Source organism: Oncorhynchus masou, chromosome 24, assembly GCF_036934945.1.
Source record: "Oncorhynchus masou masou isolate Uvic2021 chromosome 24, UVic_Omas_1.1, whole genome shotgun sequence".
NCBI classification, from domain to species: domain Eukaryota; kingdom Metazoa; phylum Chordata; class Actinopteri; order Salmoniformes; family Salmonidae; genus Oncorhynchus; species Oncorhynchus masou.
In genome coordinates this window covers 105,502,893-105,523,313 of record NC_088235.1, presented here as the reverse complement: position 1 = coordinate 105,523,313, position 20,421 = coordinate 105,502,893, and the positions used below count along the sequence as shown (strand labels likewise).

At 47.6% G+C, this 20,421-nt stretch overlaps 1 protein-coding gene across 4 annotated transcripts in view; it reads right to left on the bottom strand.

Moving 5' to 3' along the window:
- Positions 1-470: 470 nt before the first annotated feature.
- The window catches only part of LOC135513189 (phosphatidylinositol 3-kinase regulatory subunit gamma-like), a 400,919-nt gene continuing 380,968 nt past the window's right edge, over positions 471-20,421 (bottom strand). For all 4 annotated transcript variants that reach the window (XM_064935982.1, XM_064935984.1, XM_064935983.1 and 1 more), the window contains 5 exons: positions 16,226-16,368; positions 15,528-15,704; positions 11,255-11,329; positions 6,046-6,219; positions 471-4,546 (listed from right to left, as the gene is read on the bottom strand). In XM_064935982.1, coding sequence (XP_064792054.1) covers positions 4,333-4,546; positions 6,046-6,219; positions 11,255-11,329; positions 15,528-15,704; positions 16,226-16,368 — 783 coding nt within the window. In that variant the 3' untranslated portion in view covers positions 471-4,332. The remainder of the gene's footprint in view (positions 4,547-6,045; positions 6,220-11,254; positions 11,330-15,527; positions 15,705-16,225; positions 16,369-20,421) is intronic.

Below are 20,421 nucleotides of genomic sequence, written 5' to 3'. Positions count from 1 at the left end.
TAGACACCATTATAATGAATAGACACCATAAGAAACATATAGATACCATTATAATGAATAGACACCATAAGAAACATATAGATACCATTATAATGATTAGACACCATTAGAAACAGATAGATACCGTTATAATCAATCAACACCATTAGAACCATATAGACACCATTATAATGAATAGACACCATTAGAACCAGATAGACACCATTATAATTAAAGACACCAGGTCTAGCCTACTGGCTGGGTGTTGTCAAACATGGTTTTACCAGTCTAGATATTAAAGTGGGTTTTGTTATGAAACTGTCATGTAGCAAAAGGGTAGCCTAGCATCCTGCCTGAGGGTCCTAGCCAAAAAACAAGGATGGGGAGACAAACAAATGTGCATCTACCAGAACAGAACAGTTGTACATTCAACATAAACTCTGAGCCCCTTCCTTCCCCCAGTACACCATATCACCCCCCCCCCCCCCAGGAGTGACTCTCGTCTTTAGAGGGAGTGTGTCATGCCACTCCCCTCCTCCCTTGCATGTGTTCCCTATCAAGGGCTTTCAGCTCCTCCTGTGGCCTAGTGACCCCCCCCACCTGCCTCTTCTGGCTTATCTTAGGGCACTACTCCAAGGGCATTGAAAGGGGTGGGATGTATGGTAGATAAAGGTGATTGGCTCAAAGGTTAAGTGCTGTGGTGGAGGAGATACAGGGGAGACACTCAGCAGGGAGGGAGGACTAGCTACTACTGCATCAGTAGCTGCATCAGTCATTCATTTATTCAACATGAGGGTTACACTCCACCACCACAAAGCTAGAAAACAATGGCCTTAACGCTCCTCCTCGTTCTGATGCTAACGCTCTCAACCATACTGGTTTCCACTGGTGTGACCCCTTCACTATACTAGTTTCCATTAGTTTGACCCCTTCACTATACTAGTTTCCATTAGTTTGACCCCTTCACTATACTAGTTTACATTAGTTTGACCCCTTCACTATACTAGTTTACATTAGTTTGACCCCTTCACTATACTAGTTTACATTAGTTTGACCCCTTCACTATACGGATGGGGCCACAGTGTCTCCTGACCCCTCCTGTCTCAGCCTCCAGTATTTATGCTGCAGTAGTTTATGTGTCGGGGGCTGGGGTCAGTTTGTTATATCTGGAGTACTTCTCCTGTCCAATTCGGTGTCCTGTGTGAATCTAAGTGTGCGTTCTCTAATTCTCTCCTTCTCTCTCTCAGAGGACCTGAGCCCTAGGACCATGCCCCAGGACTACCTGACATGATGACTCCTTGCTGTCCCCAGTCCACCTGGCCGTGCTGCTGCTCCAGTTTCAACTGTTCTGCCTTATTATTATTCGACCATGCTGGTCATTTATGAACATTTGAACATCTTGGCCATGTTCTGTTATAATCTCTACCCGGCACAGACAGAAGAGGACTGGCCACCCCACATAGCCTGGTTCCTCTCTAGGTTTCTTCCTAGGTTTTGGCCTTTCTAGGGAGTTTTTCCTAACCACCGTGCTTCTACACCTGCATTGCTTGCTGTTTGGAGTTTTAGGCTGGGTTTCTGTACAGCACTTTGAGATATCAGCTGATGTACGAAGGGCTATATAAATAAATTTGATTTGATGATTATACTAGTTTACATTAGTTTGACCCCTTCACTATACTAGTTTACATTAGTTTGACCCCTTCACTATACTAGTTTACATTAGTTTGACATCTTCACTATACTAGTTTCCATTAGTTTGACCCCTTCACTATACTGGTTTACATTAGTTTGACCCCTTCACTTTACGCTCTTAGAAAAAAGTTTTTTTCGGCTGTCCTCATAGGATAAGCCATTTTAGGTTCAAGGTAGATCCCTTTTGCTTCCAGCTAGAACCCTTTTGGGTAAAACACTCTGTGGAAAGTGTTCTACATGGAACCCAAAAGGGTTAACCTAGAACCAAAATGGTTCTACCTGGAACCAAACAGGGTCCTTCAAAGTGTTCTCTTATGAGGAAAACCTAAGAACCCTTTTAGGTTCTAGATAGCACCTTTCTTTTTAAGAGTGTACTGGTTCTCACTGGTGTGACCCCTTCACCATACTGGTTTCCACTGGTAGTTTAGTAGAGACCTTGCAGACAATAGACAGGTGCAGTCTGACTTTGTAACGAGCGTGTTTTCAAAATGTGACATGAACTAATTATTTGAATAAACATTTTTATGTGTAACTATCTGTTTGATCAAATTTGGTAGTGGGCCTTACCACACTCACAGTGTTGTCTTTACCCCAATAGAGCATAGTAAGGGGCAGCAATTTGGAGGGGGCTTTCTCCTCATAGTTGTAAGGGCTGAGCTTGTCCCATTTACAACAGCTGTCTTCGTGACCCCGAGAACAAAATCAACCCTCTGCTGCAGCACTAGCCTCTCCTGTCAACAAGGCCTTCAAATAGGGCCTGAGGTTAACACAGTCAGAGAGGAGACAACTGTCTGGGAGAGACAGGATCCCCCACACGTGCCCATTGTCTGTCTGAGAGATGGCTCATTGGATAGGCAGCAAGGAGAGCCAACGGTAAAACAGTAGACAAACAACAACAGCCAATCAGAATAGAAAGTTTCATATCAGGAAGTAGAGGTGACTGAATATACTGGAAATTTCAGATTGTGGTTTTGTTTGTCATTTTGTTAATGTTTATTGTACAATGTTATAATGGTTTTCTTTTTTGAAATGTTTCCACTGATTATAAAGTCAAGCACCGAGTATGAAGTTTGAGTGAAACACATAAAAAATAAAATATATATATTTTTTGTAGGTTGTTGAAATAATTTGCTCTTCAAAAGCTTCACTGTGCACTTTGATGATCTGTCCTGTGAGTCTGTCTGGGAGCTGGGTTAGTTCAGCTCTCCGGGTGACTGCTAACCTACATAACCATAACGCAATGTTGGATTGCATGTTCTTCAAGTTTTAATCGTCATCATCATCACGTAAAGCATGTGTCGTCAGCTTGGAACCCCTCCGCCCCCTACCTGCTCTCAGATCAAAGCTTATTGTCTCAAAGGTTCTGGAACCAAAACAACAAGTCCCTGTTTGTTTTAAACAGACTTTAGCACATACATACACCTTCTTGTTTTAAAACCACACATAAAACGTCTTTCAGCTTCTAAGGTTGTTTGTTTCTGGTGTCAGACCGTACGGTGCGTCCTCGCCTGGGCTCTCCTCTTAGATAAGTGCTTCTAACTCGACGTGCCCGGAATCCAGACGGTCAAACCCATCGACCAACTCTGTCTGTGCGTACCATTTAGTTTAATCCAAACCTTTCAGTATAGTGGACGAACACTGGCCCAAAACTCTGCTGTATGTGTGGTATCAAACAAAGCAAGCTCTCTATTTTCTCTTCTCCGTTCATACAGACTAAGAAAAACACAATGGTGGACTTTTCTCTCCTCATGCCAACTTTGGTCTCTGTACGGACTGTAACATCATGATTGTAACGTTACCGTAACTTACAATGTGTCAAAAGGAAATAGGATCCAGCCAAGCAAGAAAGCAAACTCACTCTCCATCTCTGCTTAATATAAAAGCTTTTTTCTTTTAAGACGACAAACCCCGCATGTGGCCCCTTTCGACTCTTCCCTCCCTTCCACTGTCTGCTTCTATCGTCCTCCCCATTCCCCCTCCCCCTCCCCTCCCCAACCCTTCAGCAGCAGTCTATGTGGAGAAACACTCTGAACAACTGTCCTTCATTTGTTATGCTACATTATTTTTGCTTCTCATACGGAGAGGGACAGAGAACACTCGACATCATCATCATCATCATCATCTCTTGCATTTAGCAAATAAGCAGTAAACAAAATTAATTGTCCAAATGAAAAAAAATGAAGATAACAAACTCTGCAAAAAAAAGTAAAAGGAATGAAATGAAATAATCATTTGGGCAAACAGACGGACGACGGGAAACAAAGCCTCAGAATGGAGTGTTTTCATGATGATGTTTTTCTGTAAAAGAGTCCCGGCTGGAGTTTAGGTCACCTGAAACTCGGCTCTTCTCCTTTCCTTACGTTTTTTCACATTCACAAACATTTAAAACTTCCTTGTGCAAATCAAGCAGTCTTTACAAAGAATGCCCTCCAATTGTTCTAGTAAAAATATATATAACTCCAAGGTGGCTGACGTGTGTTGCAGCAAGTGTTTATGTTGCTTTTTTCCCCTCTCTCAGGTGTTTTTCTCAGGTTCTGGGTACTAGTTTGGATTATGAGGCTGACCCCTGTACCCCCCAACCCCGTCCCCCTGTCCCCTCATCCCTCCTGGGGCTGGGTAGGTAGGGTGGGTAGTCTGTTGGGGTTCTGGGCGTGGGGGGGCTCATCTCCGTGGGGAAGGGCCGGAGGAGGAGGGCATCTGTGTGTAGACCGGGTAGGCCAGGCAGACGTTGAGGGAGTCGTTGTGCTGGACCAGGGAGGTCTGGTGGTAGTGCAGGACTAGGTCTTTCAGAGAGCTGTAAAGGTTGTAAGGTTCAGCGAAGCCGTAGCCCTTCGGTGTGCTGAAAATCACACAGTGCTTCACCTCACCCTCCACACTGCAGAGACGACAGAGAGGAGGTGTTAGTAATAGTCTAACTGAAAACAGAGCAGTTGGACATGGACACCTGCTTATATAACAGCAGTTTTTCACACACTCACATAACATTATTGAACTACCACAACTTAAAAACAATTACCATGGTACATCATCAGTACAGAGACTCATTCACTAGTAAATATTGAGTCACTTACACTACGGAGCATGCATAGCTAGTATAGACTTCAGTACTTACACTACAGAGCATGCATAGCTAGTATAGACTTCAGTACTTACACTACAGAGCATGCATAGCTAGTATAGCCTTCAGTACTTACACTACGGAGCATGCATAGCTAGTATAGCCTTCAGTACTTACACTACAGAGCATGCATAGCTAGCATAGACTTCAGTACTTACACTACAGAGCATGCATAGCTAGTATAGACTTCAGTACTTACACTACAGAGCATGCATAGCTAGTATAGACTTCAGTACTTACACTACGGAGCATGCATAGCTAGTATAGACTTCAGTACTTACACTAGAGAGCATGCATAGCTAGTATAGACTTCAGTACTTACACTAGAGAGCATGCATAGCTAGTATAGCCTTCAGTACTTACACTAGAGAGCATGCATAGCTAGTATAGACTTCAGTACTTACACTACAGAGCATGCATAGCTAGTATAGACTTCAGTACTTACACTAGAGAGCATGCATAGACTTCAGTACTTACACTACAGAGCATGCATAGCTAGTATAGACTTCAGTACTTACACTACGGAGCATGCATAGCTAGTATAGACTTCAGTACTTACACTACGGAGCATGCATAGCTAGTATAGCCTTCAGTACTTACAATGGAGAGCATGCATAGCTAGTATAGACTTCAGTACTTACACTACGGAGCATGCATAGCTAGTATAGACTTCAGTACTTACACTACAGAGCATGCATAGCTAGTATAGACTTCAGTACTTACACTACGGAGCATGCATAGCTAGTATAGCCTTCAGTACTTACAATGGAGAGCATGCATAGCTAGTATAGACTTCAGTACTTACACTACGGAGCATGCATAGCTAGTATAGACTTCAGTACTTACACTACAGAGCATGCATAGCTAGTATAGACTTCAGTACTTACACTACGGAGCATGCATAGCTAGTATAGACTTCAGTACTTACACTACGGAGCATGCATAGCTAGTATAGACTTCAGTACTTACACTACGGAGCATGCATAGCTAGTATAGACTTCAGTACTTACACTACGGAGCATGCATAGCTAGTATAGACTTCAGTACTTACACTACAGAGCATGCATAGCTAGTATAGACTTCAGTACTTACACTACGGAGCATGCATAGCCAGTATAGACTTCAGTACTTACACTACGGAGCATGTATAGCTAGTATAGCCTTCAGTACTTACACTACGGAGCATGCATAGCTAGTATAGACTTCAGTACTTACACTACGGAGCATGCATAGCCAGTATAGACTTCAGTACTTACACTACGGAGCATGCATAGCAGCCTTTCTTGCTACTCTCTCTAATGAGGAAAGCTCCGTCAGGTTTGCCCAGTAGGAGGTCTTCAGACTGGGTTCTGTTCAGGTCTCCTACAAACCAGGTCTTTTCATCATAGTGTGGCAGGTTGTCATCCTCCTCTGTGCTGACAAAGTACCCTCTACAAACACAGGAGACAGGGGAAAGAGACATAGGGTTTAGCAGGGATTCATTTCAGTTGATGGATTTATGATGCAGCCAAAATATCAAATGAGAATGATTGCCTCAGATTTACGGGGCATTCAGAAAGTATTCAGACCCCTTTCTCCACATTTTGTTACGTTGCAGCCTTATTCTAAAATTGATTAAATACACTGTTTTCCTAAACAATCTACACACAATACCCAATAATGACAAAGAGAAAACAGGATTTTAGATTTTTTTGCCAATTTATAAAAAGAAAAAGCTGAAATAGTTATTTATATAAGTATTCAGACCCTTTGCTATGAGACTCGAAATTGAGCTCAGGTGCATCCTGTTTCCATTGATCATCCTTGAGATGTTTCTACATCTAGACTGGAGTCCATCTGTGGTAAATTCAATTGATTGAACATGACTTGGAAAGGCACACACACCTGTCTATATAAGGTCCCACAGTTGACAGTGCATGTCAGAGCAAAAACCAAGCCATGAGGTTAAAGGAATTGTCCATAGAGCTCCGAGACAGGACTGTGTCAAGGCACAGTTCTGGGGAAGGGTGCCAAACAATGTCTGCAGCATTGAAGGTCCCCAATAACACAGTGGCCTCCATCATTCTAAAATGGAAGAGGTTTGGAACCACGAAGACTCCTCCTAGAGCTGGCCGCCCGACCAAACTGACCAATCAGGGGGAGAAGGGCCTTGGTCAGGGAGGTGACCAAGAACTCGATGGTCACTCTGACAGAGTTCTAGAGTTCTACTGTGGAGATGGGAGAAGCTTCCAGATGATCAACCATCACTGCAGCACTCCACTAATCAGGCCTTTATGGTAGAGTGGCCAGACGGACCGCACTCCTCAGTAAAAGGCACATGACAGCCCGCTTGGAGTTTGGCAAAAAATACCTAAAGACTCTAAGACCATGAGAAACAAGATTCTCTGGTTTGATGAAACCAAGATTGAACTCCTTGGCCTGAATGCCAACATCATGTCTGGAGGAAACATGGCACCATCCCTACGGTGAAGCATGGTGGTGGCAGTATCATGCTGTGGGATGTTTTTCAGCGGCAGGGACTGGGACACTAGTTAGGATCGAGGGAAAGATGAATGGAGCAAAGTACAGAGATATCCTTCATGATAACCTGCTCCAGAGCACTCAGAACCTCAGAAGGTTCACCATCCAACAGGACAACAACCCTAAGCACACAGCCAAGACAACGCAGGAGTGGCTTCGGGACAAGTCTCTTAATGTCCTTGAGTGGACCAGCTAGAGCCCAGACTTGAACCCGATCGGTCTCTGGAGAGACCTGAAAATAGCTGTGCAGCAATGCTCCCCATCCAACCTGACAGAGCTTGAGAGGATCTGCAGAGAAGAATGGGAGAAACCACCCAAATACAGGTGTGCCAAGCTTGTAGCATCATACCCAAGAAGACTCGAGGCTGTAATCACTGCCGAAGGTGCTTCAACAAAGTACTGAGTAAAGGATCGGAATACTTATGTAAATGTGACATCTTTAAAAAAAAAAAAAATACATTTGCAAAAAAAATCTAAAAACCTGTTTTTGCTTTGTCCTTATGGGTTATTGTGTGTTGATTGATGAGGGGAAAAAAATATTTAATACATTTTAGAATAATACTGTAACGCAACAAAATGTGGGAAATGTCAAGGGGTCTGAATGCACTGTACAATCCTCCAACATGAGTATAGTGAAAAGATGACTATTCGGAATGAGCAACGCCAATGTGAAGTATATTGCTACAGTATGTCTACATTAGAGAAAGAATGAGCCTTGCAGAATGAGCCTTGCAGTGTGAGGCTGTGAGGTTGGGGGGCTGTGAGACTGGGGGCTGTGAGGTTGGGGGCTGTGAGGTTGGGGGCTGTGAGACTGGGGGGCTGTGAGGTTGGGGGCTGGGAGGTTGGGGGGCTGGGAGGTTGGGGGGCTGTGAGGTTGGGGGGCTGTGAGGATGGGGGGCTGTGAGGCTGTGAAGCTGGGAGGCTGTGAAGCTGGGAGGCTGTGAGGTTGGAGGGCTGTGAGGTTGGAGGGCTGTGAGGTTGGAGGGCTGTGAGGCTGTGAAGCTGGGAGGCTGTGAGGTTGGAGGGCCAGGAGTCTGTGAACCTGGGGGGCTGTGAGGTTGGAGGGCTGTGAGGTTGGAGGGCTGTGAGGTTGGAGGGCTGTGAGGCTTTGAAGCTGGGAGGCTGTGAGGTTGGAGGGCTGTGAGGTTGGAAGGCTGTGAGGCTGGGGGGCTGTGAGGCTGGGGGGCTGTGAGGTTGGGGGCTGGGAGGTTGGGGGCTGTGAGGCTGAGGGGCTGTGAGGATGTGAAGCTGGGTGGCTGTGAGGTTGGAGGGCCGGGAGTCTGTGAACCTGGGGGGCTGTGAGATTGGGGGGCTGTGAGGCTGTGAAGCTGGGAGGCTGTGAGGTTGGAGGGCTGTGAGGTTGGAGGGCTGTGTGGTTGGGGGCTGTGAGGTTGGGGGGCTGTGAGGCTGTGAAGCTGGGAGGCTGTGAGGTTGGAGGGCTGTGAGGTTGGAGGGCTGTGAGGCTGGGGGGCTGTGAGGCTTTGAAGCTGGGAGGCTGTGAGGTTGGAGGGCTGTGAGGCTGGGGGGCTGTGAGGTTGGAGGGCTGTGAGGCTGGGGGCTGTGAGGCTTTGAAGCTGGGAGGCTGTGAGGTTGGAGGGCTGTGAGGTTGGAGGGCTGTGAGGTTGGAGGGCTGTGAGGTTGGAGGGCTGTGAGGTTGGAGGGCTGTGAGGCTGGGGGGCTGTGAGGCTTTGAAGCTGGGAGGCTGTGAGGTTGGAGGGCTGTGAGGTTGGAGGGCTGTGAGGCTGGGGGGCTGTGAGGCTTTGAAGCTGGGAGGCTGTGAGGTTGGAGGGCTGTGAGGTTGGAGGGCTGTGAGGCTGTGAAGCTGGGAGGCTGTGAGGTTGGGGGCTGTGAGGCTGTGAAGCTGGGAGGCTGTGAGGTTGGAGGGCTGTGAGGTTGGAGGGCTGTGAGGTTGGAGGGCTGTGAGGCTGGGGGGCTGTGAGGCTTTGAAGCTGGGAGGCTGTGAGGTTGGAGGGCTGTGAGGTTGGAGGGCTGTGAGGCTGGGGGGCTGTGAGGCTGGGGGGCTGTGAGGCTTTGAAGCTGGGAGGCTGTGAGGTTGGAGGGCTGTGAGGTTGGAGGGCTGTGAGGCTGTGAAGCTGGGAGGCTGTGAGGTTGGGGGGCTGTGAGGCTGTGAAGCTGGGAGGCTGTGAGGTTGGAGGGCTGTGAGGTTGGGGGGCTGTGAGGCTGTGAAGCTGGGAGGCTGTGAAGCTGGGAGGCAGGGGGCTGTGAGGTTGGGGGCTGTGAGGTTGGGGGCTGGGAGGCTGTGAAGCTGGGAGGCTGTGAAGCTGGAGTACTGTGGGGCTGTGAAGCTTGGGTGCTGTGAAGCTGGGAGGCTGTGAGGCTGGCGGGCTGTGAGGTTGTAGGGCTGTGAGGCTATGAAGCTGGGGGGCTGTGAGGCTGGGGGCTGTGAGGTTGGGGGCTGTGAGGCTGGGGGCTGTGAGGTTGGGGGCTGTGAGGCTGGGGGGCTGTGAGGTTGGGGGCTGTGAGGCTGGGGGCTGTGAGGTTGGGGGATGTGAGGCTGGGGGCTGTGAGGTTGGGGGGCTGTGAGGCTGGGGGCTGTGAGGTTGGGGGATGTGAGGCTGGGGGCTGTGAGGCTGGGGGGCTGTGAGGCTGGGGGCTGTGAGGTTGGGGGGCTGTGAGGCTGGGGGCTGTGAGGTTGGGGGCTGTGAGGCTGGGGGCTGTGAGGTTGGGGGCTGTGAGGCTGGGGGCTGTGAGGTTGGGGGGCTGTGAGGCTGGGGGCTGTGAGGTTGGGGGATGTGAGGCTGGGGGGCTGTGAGGCTGGGGGGCTGTGAGGTTGGGGGGCTGTGAGGCTGGGGGCTGTGAGGTTGGGGGCTGTGAGGCTGGGGGCTGTGAGGTTGGGGGCTGTGAGGCTGGGGGCTGTGAGGTTGGGGGCTGTGAGGCTGGGGGCTGTGAGGTTGGGGGATGTGAGGCTGGGGGGCTGTGAGGCTGGGGGCTGTGAGGCTGGGGGCTGTGAGGCTGGGGGCTGTGAGGCTGGGGGCTGTGAGGCTGGGGGCTGTGAGGCTGGGGGCTGTGAGGCTGGGGGCTGTGAGGTTGGGGGGCTGTGAGGCTGGGGGCTGTGAGGTTGGGGGGCTGTGAGGCTGGGGGCTGTGAGGTTGGGGGGCTGTGAGGCTGGGGGCTGTGAGGTTGGGGGATGTGAGGCTGGGGGCTGTGAGGCTGGGGGCTGTGAGGTTGGGGGCTGTGAGGCTGGGGGCTGTGAGGTTGGGGGCTGTGAGGCTGGGGGCTGTGAGGTTGGGGGCTGTGAGGCTGGGGGCTGTGAGGTTGGGGGGCTGTGAGGCTGGGGGCTGTGAGGTTGGGGGATGTGAGGCTGGGGGCTGTGAGGCTGGGGGCTGTGAGGCTGGGGGGCTGTGAGGCTGGGGGCTGTGAGGCTGGGGGCTGTGAGGCTGGGGGGCTGTGAGACTGGGGGGCTGTGAACCTGGGGGGCTGTGAAGCTGGGAGGCTGTGAGGCTGGAGGGCTGTGAGGTTAGGTGGGTGTAAGGCCGTAAGCCTGGGGGGCTGTGAAGCTGGGAGGCTGTGAGGTTAGGTGGGTGTAAGGCCGTAAGCCTGGGGGGCTGTGAAGCTGGGAGAATGTGAGCCAATGAGTCTGTGAGGCCATGAAGCTGGGGTCTGTGAGGCCGTAAGGCTGGGGGCCTGAGAAGCTGTGAGGCTGGGGGTCCGTGAAGCTGGGAAGCTGCGAAGCTGGTGGACTGTGAAGTTGGTGGGCTGTGAAGCCTTGAGGCGGTGAAGCTCGGAGGCCATGAGATTGGGAGGCCGTGAGGCTGAAGAGACTGTAAAGCTGGGAGGCTGTGAAGCTGGGGGACTGAGAGGCCTTGAGGCGGTGAAGCTGGGGGGCCATGAAGCTTGGAGGCTGTGAGGTTGGGGGGCTGTGAGGATGTGAAGCTGGGAGGCTGCGAGGGTGGGAGGCCGTGAGGCTGAGCTCTGAACACTTACTCATCTGTGTTCTCGTTCTTGATCCCCAGCCACTCATTAATTCGTTTCTGACGCACTCCTTTGTGATTGAGCCAGCTGCAGAGAGAGAGAGAAAGAGAGAGACAGACAAAGAGAGGAGAGAGAGATAATGAAAAGAGGAGAAAATACTAAAAAACGTTTGAGTTACAGCCCTTCTTTCGTTATGCACGTCATTCCTCCATTTAACCGAACAGATGACAAAACGTATTTAATTAGTAGCACTCCCACAACCCTTCTGAAGAAATCTATGTATAGAAACTATGCAGGCCTGGTAATGCTAGGTAATGCTATTGCAGGATTCCTAGAACCCACGGCCTTTCTATCCCCAGGCAGCCCAGGGACTTCCCAACAGAGCACAAGCTTAATATGGCAGCTCTCCAGTTAACCCCGTAGGAGCTCCAGGTAAGCTGTCTGGGTTACTTACACAACGTACTGGTCCCTTCTACAGCCTTACAGCGTGTTAACTCTTTACTCCGTCATAGACTACGTACACAAGGTACTGGTGTTACTCTATGTTAACTCTTTCCTGTCTGAGTAACTTACACCAGGTACTGGCCTCTCTAACCGCTGCACATTTACTCTGTACCGTAACACTGTATATAGCCTCCACATTGACTCTGTACCGTAACACCCTTTATATAGTCTCCACATTTACTCTGTACCGTAACACCCTGTATATAGCCTCCACATTTACTCTGTACCATAACACTCTGTATATAGCCTCCACATTGACTCTGTACCGTAACACCCTGTATATAGTCTCCACATTGACTCTGTACCGTAACACCCTGTATATAGCCTCCACATTTACTCTGTACCGTAACACCCTGTATATAGCCTCCACATTTACTCTGTACCGGTACCCTGTTTATAGCCTCCACATTTACTCTGTACTGGTACCCCCTGTTAATAGCCTCCACATTGACTCTGTACCATAACACCCTGTATATAGCCTCCACATTGACTCTGTATCGTAACACCCTCTATATAGCCTCCACATTGACTCTGTACCGTAACACCCTGTATATAGCCTCCACATTGACTCTGTATCGTAACACCCTGTATATAGCCTCCACATTGACTCTGTACCGTAACACCCTGTATATAGCCTCCACATTGACTCTGTACCGTAACACCCTGTTTACAGCCTCCACATTGACTCTGTACCGTAACACCCTGTATATAGCCTCCACATTGACTCTGTACCGGTGCCGCCCGTTTATAGCCTCCACATTGACTCTGTACCGTAACACCCTGTTTACAGCCTCCACATTGACTCTGTACCGTAACACCCTGTATATAGCCTCCACATTGACTCTGTATCGTAACACCCTCTATATAGCCTCCACATTGACTCTGTACCGTAACACCCTGTATATAGCCTCCACATTGACTCTGTATCGTAACACCCTGTATATAGCCTCCACATTGACTCTGTATCGTAACACCCTGTATATAGCCTCCACATTGACTCTGTATCGTAACACCCTCTATATAGCCTCCACATTGACTCTGTACCGTAACACCCTGTATATAGCCTCCACATTGACTCTGTATCGTAACACCCTCTATATAGCCTCCACATTGACTCTGTACCGTAACACCCTGTATATAGCCTCCACATTGACTCTGTATCGTAACACCCTGTATATAGCCTCCACATTGACTCTGTACCGTAACACCCTGTATATAGCCTCCACATTGACTCTGTATCGTAACACCCTCTATATAGCCTCCACATTGACTCTGTACCGTAACACCCTGTATATAGCCTCCACATTGACTCTGTATCGTAACACCCTCTATATAGCCTCCACATTGACTCTGTACAGTAACACCCTGTATATAGCCTCCACATTGACTCTGTATCGTAACACCCTGTATATAGCCTCCACATTGACTCTGTACCGTAACACCCTGTATATAGCCTCCACATTGACTCTGTATCGTAACACCCTGTATATAGCCTCCACATTGACTCTGTACCGTAACACCCTGTATATAGCCTCCACATTGACTCTGTATCGTAACACCCTGTATATAGCCTCCACATTGACTCTGTACCGTAACACCCTGTATATAGCCTCCACATTGACTCTGTATCGTAACACCCTGTATATAGCCTCCACATTGACTCTGTACCGTAACACCCTGTATATAGCCTCCACATTGACTCTGTATCGTAACACCCTCTATATAGCCTCCATATTGACTCTGTACCGTAACACTCTGTATATAGCCTCCACATTGACTCTGTACCGGTGCCGCCCGTTTATAGCCTCCACATTGACTCTGTACCGTAACACCCTGTTTACAGCCTCCACATTGACTCTGTACCGGTACCTCCTGTATATAGCCTCCACATTGACTCTGTACCGTAACACCCTGTATATAGCCTCCACATTGACTCTGTACCGTAACACCCTGTATATAGCCTCCACATTGACTCTGTACCGTAACACCCTGTATATAGCCTCCACATTGACTCTGTACCGTAACACCCTGTATATAGCCTCCACATTGACTCTGTATCGTAACACCCTCTATATAGCCTCCACATTGACTCTGTACCGTAACACCCTGTATATAGCCTCCACATTTACTCTGTACCGTAACACCCTGTATATAGCCTCCACATTGACTCTGTATCGTAACACCCTCTATATAGTCTCCACATTGACTCTGTATCGTAACACTCTGTATATAGCCTCCACATTGACTCTGTACCGTAACACCCTGTATATAGCCTCCACATTGACTCTGCACAGTAACACCCTGTATATAGCCTCCACATTGACTCTGTACCGTAACACCCTGTATATAGCCTCCACATTGACTCTGTACCGTAACACCCTGTATATAGCCTCCACATTGACTCTGCACAGTAACACCCTGTATATAGCCTCCACATTTACTCTGTACCGTAACACCCTGTATATAGCCTCCACATTGACTCTGTATCGTAACACCCTCTATATAGTCTCCACATTGACTCTGTATCGTAACACTCTGTATATAGCCTCCACATTGACTCTGTACCGTAACACCCTGTATATAGCCTCCACATTGACTCTGCACAGTAACACCCTGTATATAGCCTCCACATTGACTCTGTACCGTAACACCCTGTATATAGCCTCCACATTGACTCTGTACCGTAACACCCTGTATATAGCCTCCACATTGACTCTGCACAGTAACACCCTGTATATAGTCTCCACATTGACTCTGTACCGGTGCCGCCCGTTTATAGCCTCCACATTGACTCTGTACCGTAACACCCTGTATATAGTCTCCACATTGACTCTGTACCATAACACTCTGTATATAGCCTCCACATTGACTCTGTACCGTAACACCCTGTATATAGTCTCCACATTGACTCTGTATCGTAACACCCTCTATATAGCCTCCACATTGACTCTGTACCGTAACACCCTGTATATAGCCTCCACATTGACTCTGTATCGTAACACCCTCTATATAGCCTCCATATTGACTCTGTATCGTAACACCCTGTATATAGCCTCCACATTGACTCTGTACCGGTGCCGCCCGTTTATAGCCTCCACATTGACTCTGTACCGGTACCTCCTGTATATAGCCTCCACATTGACTCTGTACCGTAACACCCTGTATATAGCCTCCATATTGACTCTGTACCGTAACACCCTGTATATAGCCTCCACATTGACTCTGTACCGTAACACCCTGTATATAGCCTCCACATTGACTATGTACCGTAACACCCTGTATATAGCCTCCACATTGACTCTGCACAGTAACACCCTGTATATAGCCTCCACATTGACTCTGTACCGTAACACCCTGTATATAGCCTCCACATTGACTCTGCACCGTAATACTCTGTATATAGCCTCCACATTGACTCTGTACCGTAACACCCTGTATATAGCCTCCACATTGACTCTGCACAGTAACACTCTGTATATAGCCTCCACATTGACTCTGTACCGTAACACCCTGTATATAGCCTCCACATTGACTCTGTACCGTAACACCCTGTATATAGCCTCGCTACTGTTATTTTACTGCTGCTCTTTAATTATTTGTGACTTTTGTTTTTTACTTATCTATTTTTTACTTAACACTTATTTTTCTTAACCTCATTGTTGGTTAAGGGTTTGTAAGTAAGCGTTTCACTGTAAGGTAAGTTAACCCTTTCCTGTATAGTGTACTTATACAAGGTTCTGGTGTTACTCTATGTTAACTCTTTCCTGTCTGAGTAACTTACACCAGGTACTGGTCCCTGATCTTGCGGAGCTGGATGAGGTCAGGTTTGAGGCTGTTCATCTTCTTGTCCGTCTCTCTGTTGTCCAGCGCCTGAGTCTTCAGGTCTTGCTCCAGACTAATCTTACTGTCGTGGATCTCCCCCAGACGAGACTTTAGCTTCTCATAGTTCATCATGATCCTACAGGACCGAGAAGAGGGAGGAGAGAGGGAAACGAGAGGTGAAGGAGGAGGGGAGGAGATGGGGGAGGAGGAGAGTGGGAGAGGAGAGGAGGAGGAGGAAGAGGAGGGGAGGAGGAAGGGAGGAGAAGGAGAGGAGAGTGTGAGGAGAGGGGGAGTAGAAGGGGAGGAGGAGAGTGGAAGAGGAGAGGAGGAAGAGGAGAAGATGTGGGGGAGAGGGGGAGAGGGGAGGAGGAGAAGATGTGGGGGAGAGGGGGAGGAGAAGGGGAGGGGGAGAGTGGGAGAGGAGAGGAGGAAGAGGAGAAGATGTGGGGGAGGAGAGGGGAGGATAGGGGGAGAGGGGAGTAGGATGGGTTAGGATACCGCATATTGTTTGCGTACTACTGTGCTACTACTACCATTATTCATAACTATGTCCATCACCACCACAACATAAGATTCTGTTCAAAGCTTAAGGTCAATCCAGACACCACTAATCTGTACACAAACAATACTTTGCCTGACGACAAATAGAGAGCATACCTCTCAATCTCCTTGTCGTTGCCCTCCCGGCGGAAGCGCTCCATGTAGTCCTTGCTGTAGCGTTCCTGTGTGTGACACTGCTCCTCAAAGATCTTGATGGTCTCGTTGAAGGCTTCGATGGCAGTCCTCTTCATCTGAATCTCCTGAGAGGGTTAACACGATATCAGGGCCATCAATCTTCCACTCGTCAGCTCAATAACGCTGCAACTTTCCAATGAATAAAGTCTACCTATGTATCGTGTTGATGTATCTGCCTGGCACAGACATAATTACTGCTTTATCATGATTAAAATAGAACATAGTTGGTGGTAGTTACTAGGTCTGTTTTGGGTTTAGTGATGTGAGTGTAGTGTAGTGTGTGGTATGATGTGCTAACAGTGTAGTGTGTGGTATGATGTGCTAACGGTGTAGTGTAGTGTGTGGTATGATCTGCTAACGGTGTAGTGTAGTGTATGGTGTGATGTGCTAACAGTGTAGTGTGTGGTATGATGTGCAAATGGTGTAGTGTAGTGTGTGGTATGATGTACTAACGGTGTAGTGTGTGGTGTGATGTGCTAACAGTGTAGTGTGTGGTATGATGTGCTAACAGTGTAGTGTGTGGTATGATGTGCTAACAGTGTAGTGTGTGGTATGATGTGCTAACGGTGTAGTGTAGTGTGTGGTATGATGTGCTAACAGTGTAGTGTAGTGTGTGGTATGATGTGCTAACAGTGTTGTGTAGTGTGTGGTATGATGTGCTAACGGTGTAGTGTTGTGTGTGGTATGATGTGCTAACGGTGTAGTGTGTGGTATGATGTGCTAACGGTGTCGTGTGTGGTATGATGTGCTAACAGTGTAGTGTGTGGTATGATGTGCTAACAGTGTAGTGTGTGGTATGATGTGCTAACAGTGTAGTGTGTGGTATGATGTGCTAACAGTGTAGTGTAGTGTGTGGTATGATGTGCTAATGGTGTAGTGTAGTGTGTGGTATGATGTGCTAATGGTGTAGTGTAGTGTGTGGTATGATGTGCTAACGGTGTAGTGTATTTAATTTTTAAATTTATTTCACCTTTATTTAACCAGGTAGGCAAGTTGAGAACAAGTTCTCATTTACAATTGCGACTTGGCCAAGATAAAGCAAAGCAGTTCGACACATACAACGACACAGAGTTACACATGGAGTAAAACAACCATACAGTCAATAATACAGTAGAAACAAGTCTATATACGATGTGAGCAAATGAGGTGAGATAAGGGAGGTAAAGGCAAAAAAAGGCCATGGAGGCAAAGTAAATACAATATAGCAAGTAAAACACTGGGATGGTAGATTTGCAGTGGAAGAATGTGCAAAGTAGAAATAAAAATAATGGGGTGCAAAGGAGCAAAATAAATAAATAAATAAAATAAATACGGTAGGGAAAGAGGTAGTTGTTTGGGCTAAATTATAGGTGGGCTATGTACAGGTGCAGTAATCTGTGAGCTGCTCTGACAGTTGGTGCTTAAAGCTAGTGAGGGAGATAAGTGTTTCCAGTTTCAGAGATTTTTGTAGTTCGTTCCAGTCATTGGCAGCAGAGAACTGGAAGGAGAGGCAGCCAAAGAAAGAATTGGTTTTGGGGGTGACCAGAGAGATATACCTGCTGGAGCTGCGTGCTACACGTGGGTGATGCTATGATGACCATCGAGCTGAGATAAGGGGGGACTATACCTAGCAGGGTCTTGTAGATGACCTGGAGCCAGTGGGTTTGGCGACGAGTATGAAGCGAGGCCAGCCAACGAGAGCGTACAGGTCGCAATGGTGGGTAGTATATGGGGCTTTGGTGACAAAACGGATGGCACTGTGATAGACTGCATCCAATTTGTTGAGTAGGATATTGGAGGCTATTTTGTAAATGACATCGCCGAAGTCGAAGATTGGTAGGATGGTCAGTTTTACAAGGGTATGTTTGGCAGCGTGAGTGAAGGATGCTTTGTTGCGAAATAGGAAGCCAATTCTAGATTTAACTTTGGATTGGAGATATTTGATACTCTTCCATTTAAGAGCAATTGGAGGACACGGAAGGTTTGACACACTGAACTCTATCAGAGAAGTAGTTGGTGAACCAGGCGAGACAATCATTTGAGAAACCAAGGCTGTCGAGTCTGCCGATGAGGATGTGGTGATTGAAAGAGTCAAAAGCCTTGGCCAGATCAATGAATACGGCTGCACAGTAATGTTTCTTATCGATGGCGGTTAAGATATCGTTTAGGAACTTGAGCGTGGCTGAAGTGCACCCATGACCAGCTCTGAAACCAGATTGCATAGCAGAGAGGGTATGGTGAGATTCGAAATGGTCAGTTTGTTGACTTGGCTTTCGAAGACCTTAGAAAGGCATGGTAGGATAGATATAGGTCTGTAGCAGTTTGGGTCTAGAGTGTCTCCCCCTTTGAAGAGGGGGATGACCGCAGCTGCTTTCCAATCTTTGGGAATCTCAGACGACACGAAAGAGAGGTTGAACAGGCTAGTAATAGGGGTGGCAACAATTTCGGCAGATAATTTTAGAAAGAAAGGGTCCAGATTGTCTTGCCCGGCTGATTTGTAGGGGTCCAGATTTTGAAGCTCTTTCAGAACATCAGCTGACTGGATTTGGGAGAAAGATAAATGTGGAGGGCTTGGGCGAGTTGCTGTGGGGGGTGCAGTGCTGTTAACCGGGGTAGGGGTAGCCAGGTGGAAAGCATGGCCAGCCGTAGAAAAATGCTTATTGAAATTCTCAATTATAGTGGATTTATCAGTGGTGACAGTGTTTCCTATCTTCAGTGCAGTGGGCAGCTGGGAGGAGGTGTTCTTATTCTCCATGGACTTTACATTGTCCCAGAACTTTTTTGAGTTAGTGTTGCAGGAAGCAAATACCTGCTTGAAAAAGCTAGCCTTGGCTGATGATGTGCTAACAGTGTAGTGTGTGGTATGATATGCTAACAATGTAGTGCAGTGTGTGGTATGATGTGCTAAAGGTGTAGTGTAGTGTGTGGTATGATGTGCTAACAATGTAGTGTAGTGTGTGGTAATGTGCTAACGGTGTAGTGTAGTGTGTGGTATGATGTGCTAACAGTGTAGTGTAGTGTAGTGTGTGGTATGATGTGCTAACAATGTAGTGTAGTGTGTGGTATGATGTGCTAACAGTGTAGTGTGTGGTATGATGTGCTAACGGTGTAGTGTAGTGTGTGGTATGATGTGCTAACGGTGTAGTGAGGTGTGTGGTATGATGTGCTAACGGTGTAGTGTAGTGTGTGGTATGATGTGCTAACAGTGCAGTATGTGGTATGATGTGCTAACGGTGTAGTGTGTGGTATGATGTGCTAACGGTGTAGTGTAGTGTGTGGTATGATGTGCTAACAATGTAGTGTAGTGTGTGGTAATGTGCTAACGGTGTAGTGTGTGGTATGATGTGCTAACATTTTAGTGTGTGGTATGATGTGCTAACAGTGTAATGTGTGGTATGATGTGCTAACGGTGTAGTGTGTGGTATGATGTGCTAACGGTGTAGTGTAGTGTGTGGTATGATGTGCTAACGGTGTAGTGTAGTGTGTGGTATGATGTGCTAACAGTGTAGTGTGTGGTATGATGTGCTAACAGTGTAGTGTGTGGTATGATGTGCTAACAGTGTAGTGTAGTGTGTGGAATGATGTGCTACCGGTGTAGTGAGGTGTGTGGTATGATGTGCTAACAGTGTAGTGTAGTGTGTGGTATGATGTGCTAACAGTGTAGTGTAGTGTTTGGTATGATGTGCTAACGGTGTAGTGAGGTGTGTGGTATGATGTGCTAACGGTGTAGTGTAGTGTGTGGTATGATGTGCTAACATTTTAGTGTGTGGTATGATGTGCTAACAGTGTAATGTGTGGTATGATGTGCTAACAGTGTAATGTGTGGTATGATGTGCTAACGGTGTAGTGTGTGGTATGATGTGCTAACGGTGTAGTGTAGTGTGTGGTATGATGTGCTAACAGTGTAGTGTGTGGTATGATGTGCTAACGGTGTAGTGTAGTGTGCGGTATGATGTGCTAACAGTGTAGTGTGCGGTATGATGTGCTAACAGTGTAGTGTGCGGTATGATGTGCTAACGGTGTAGTGTAGTGTGCGGTATGATGTGCTAACGGTGTAGTGTAGTGTGCGGTATGATGTGCTAACGGTGTAGTGTAGTGTGTGGTATGATGTGCTAACGGTGTAGTGTAGTGTGTGGTAT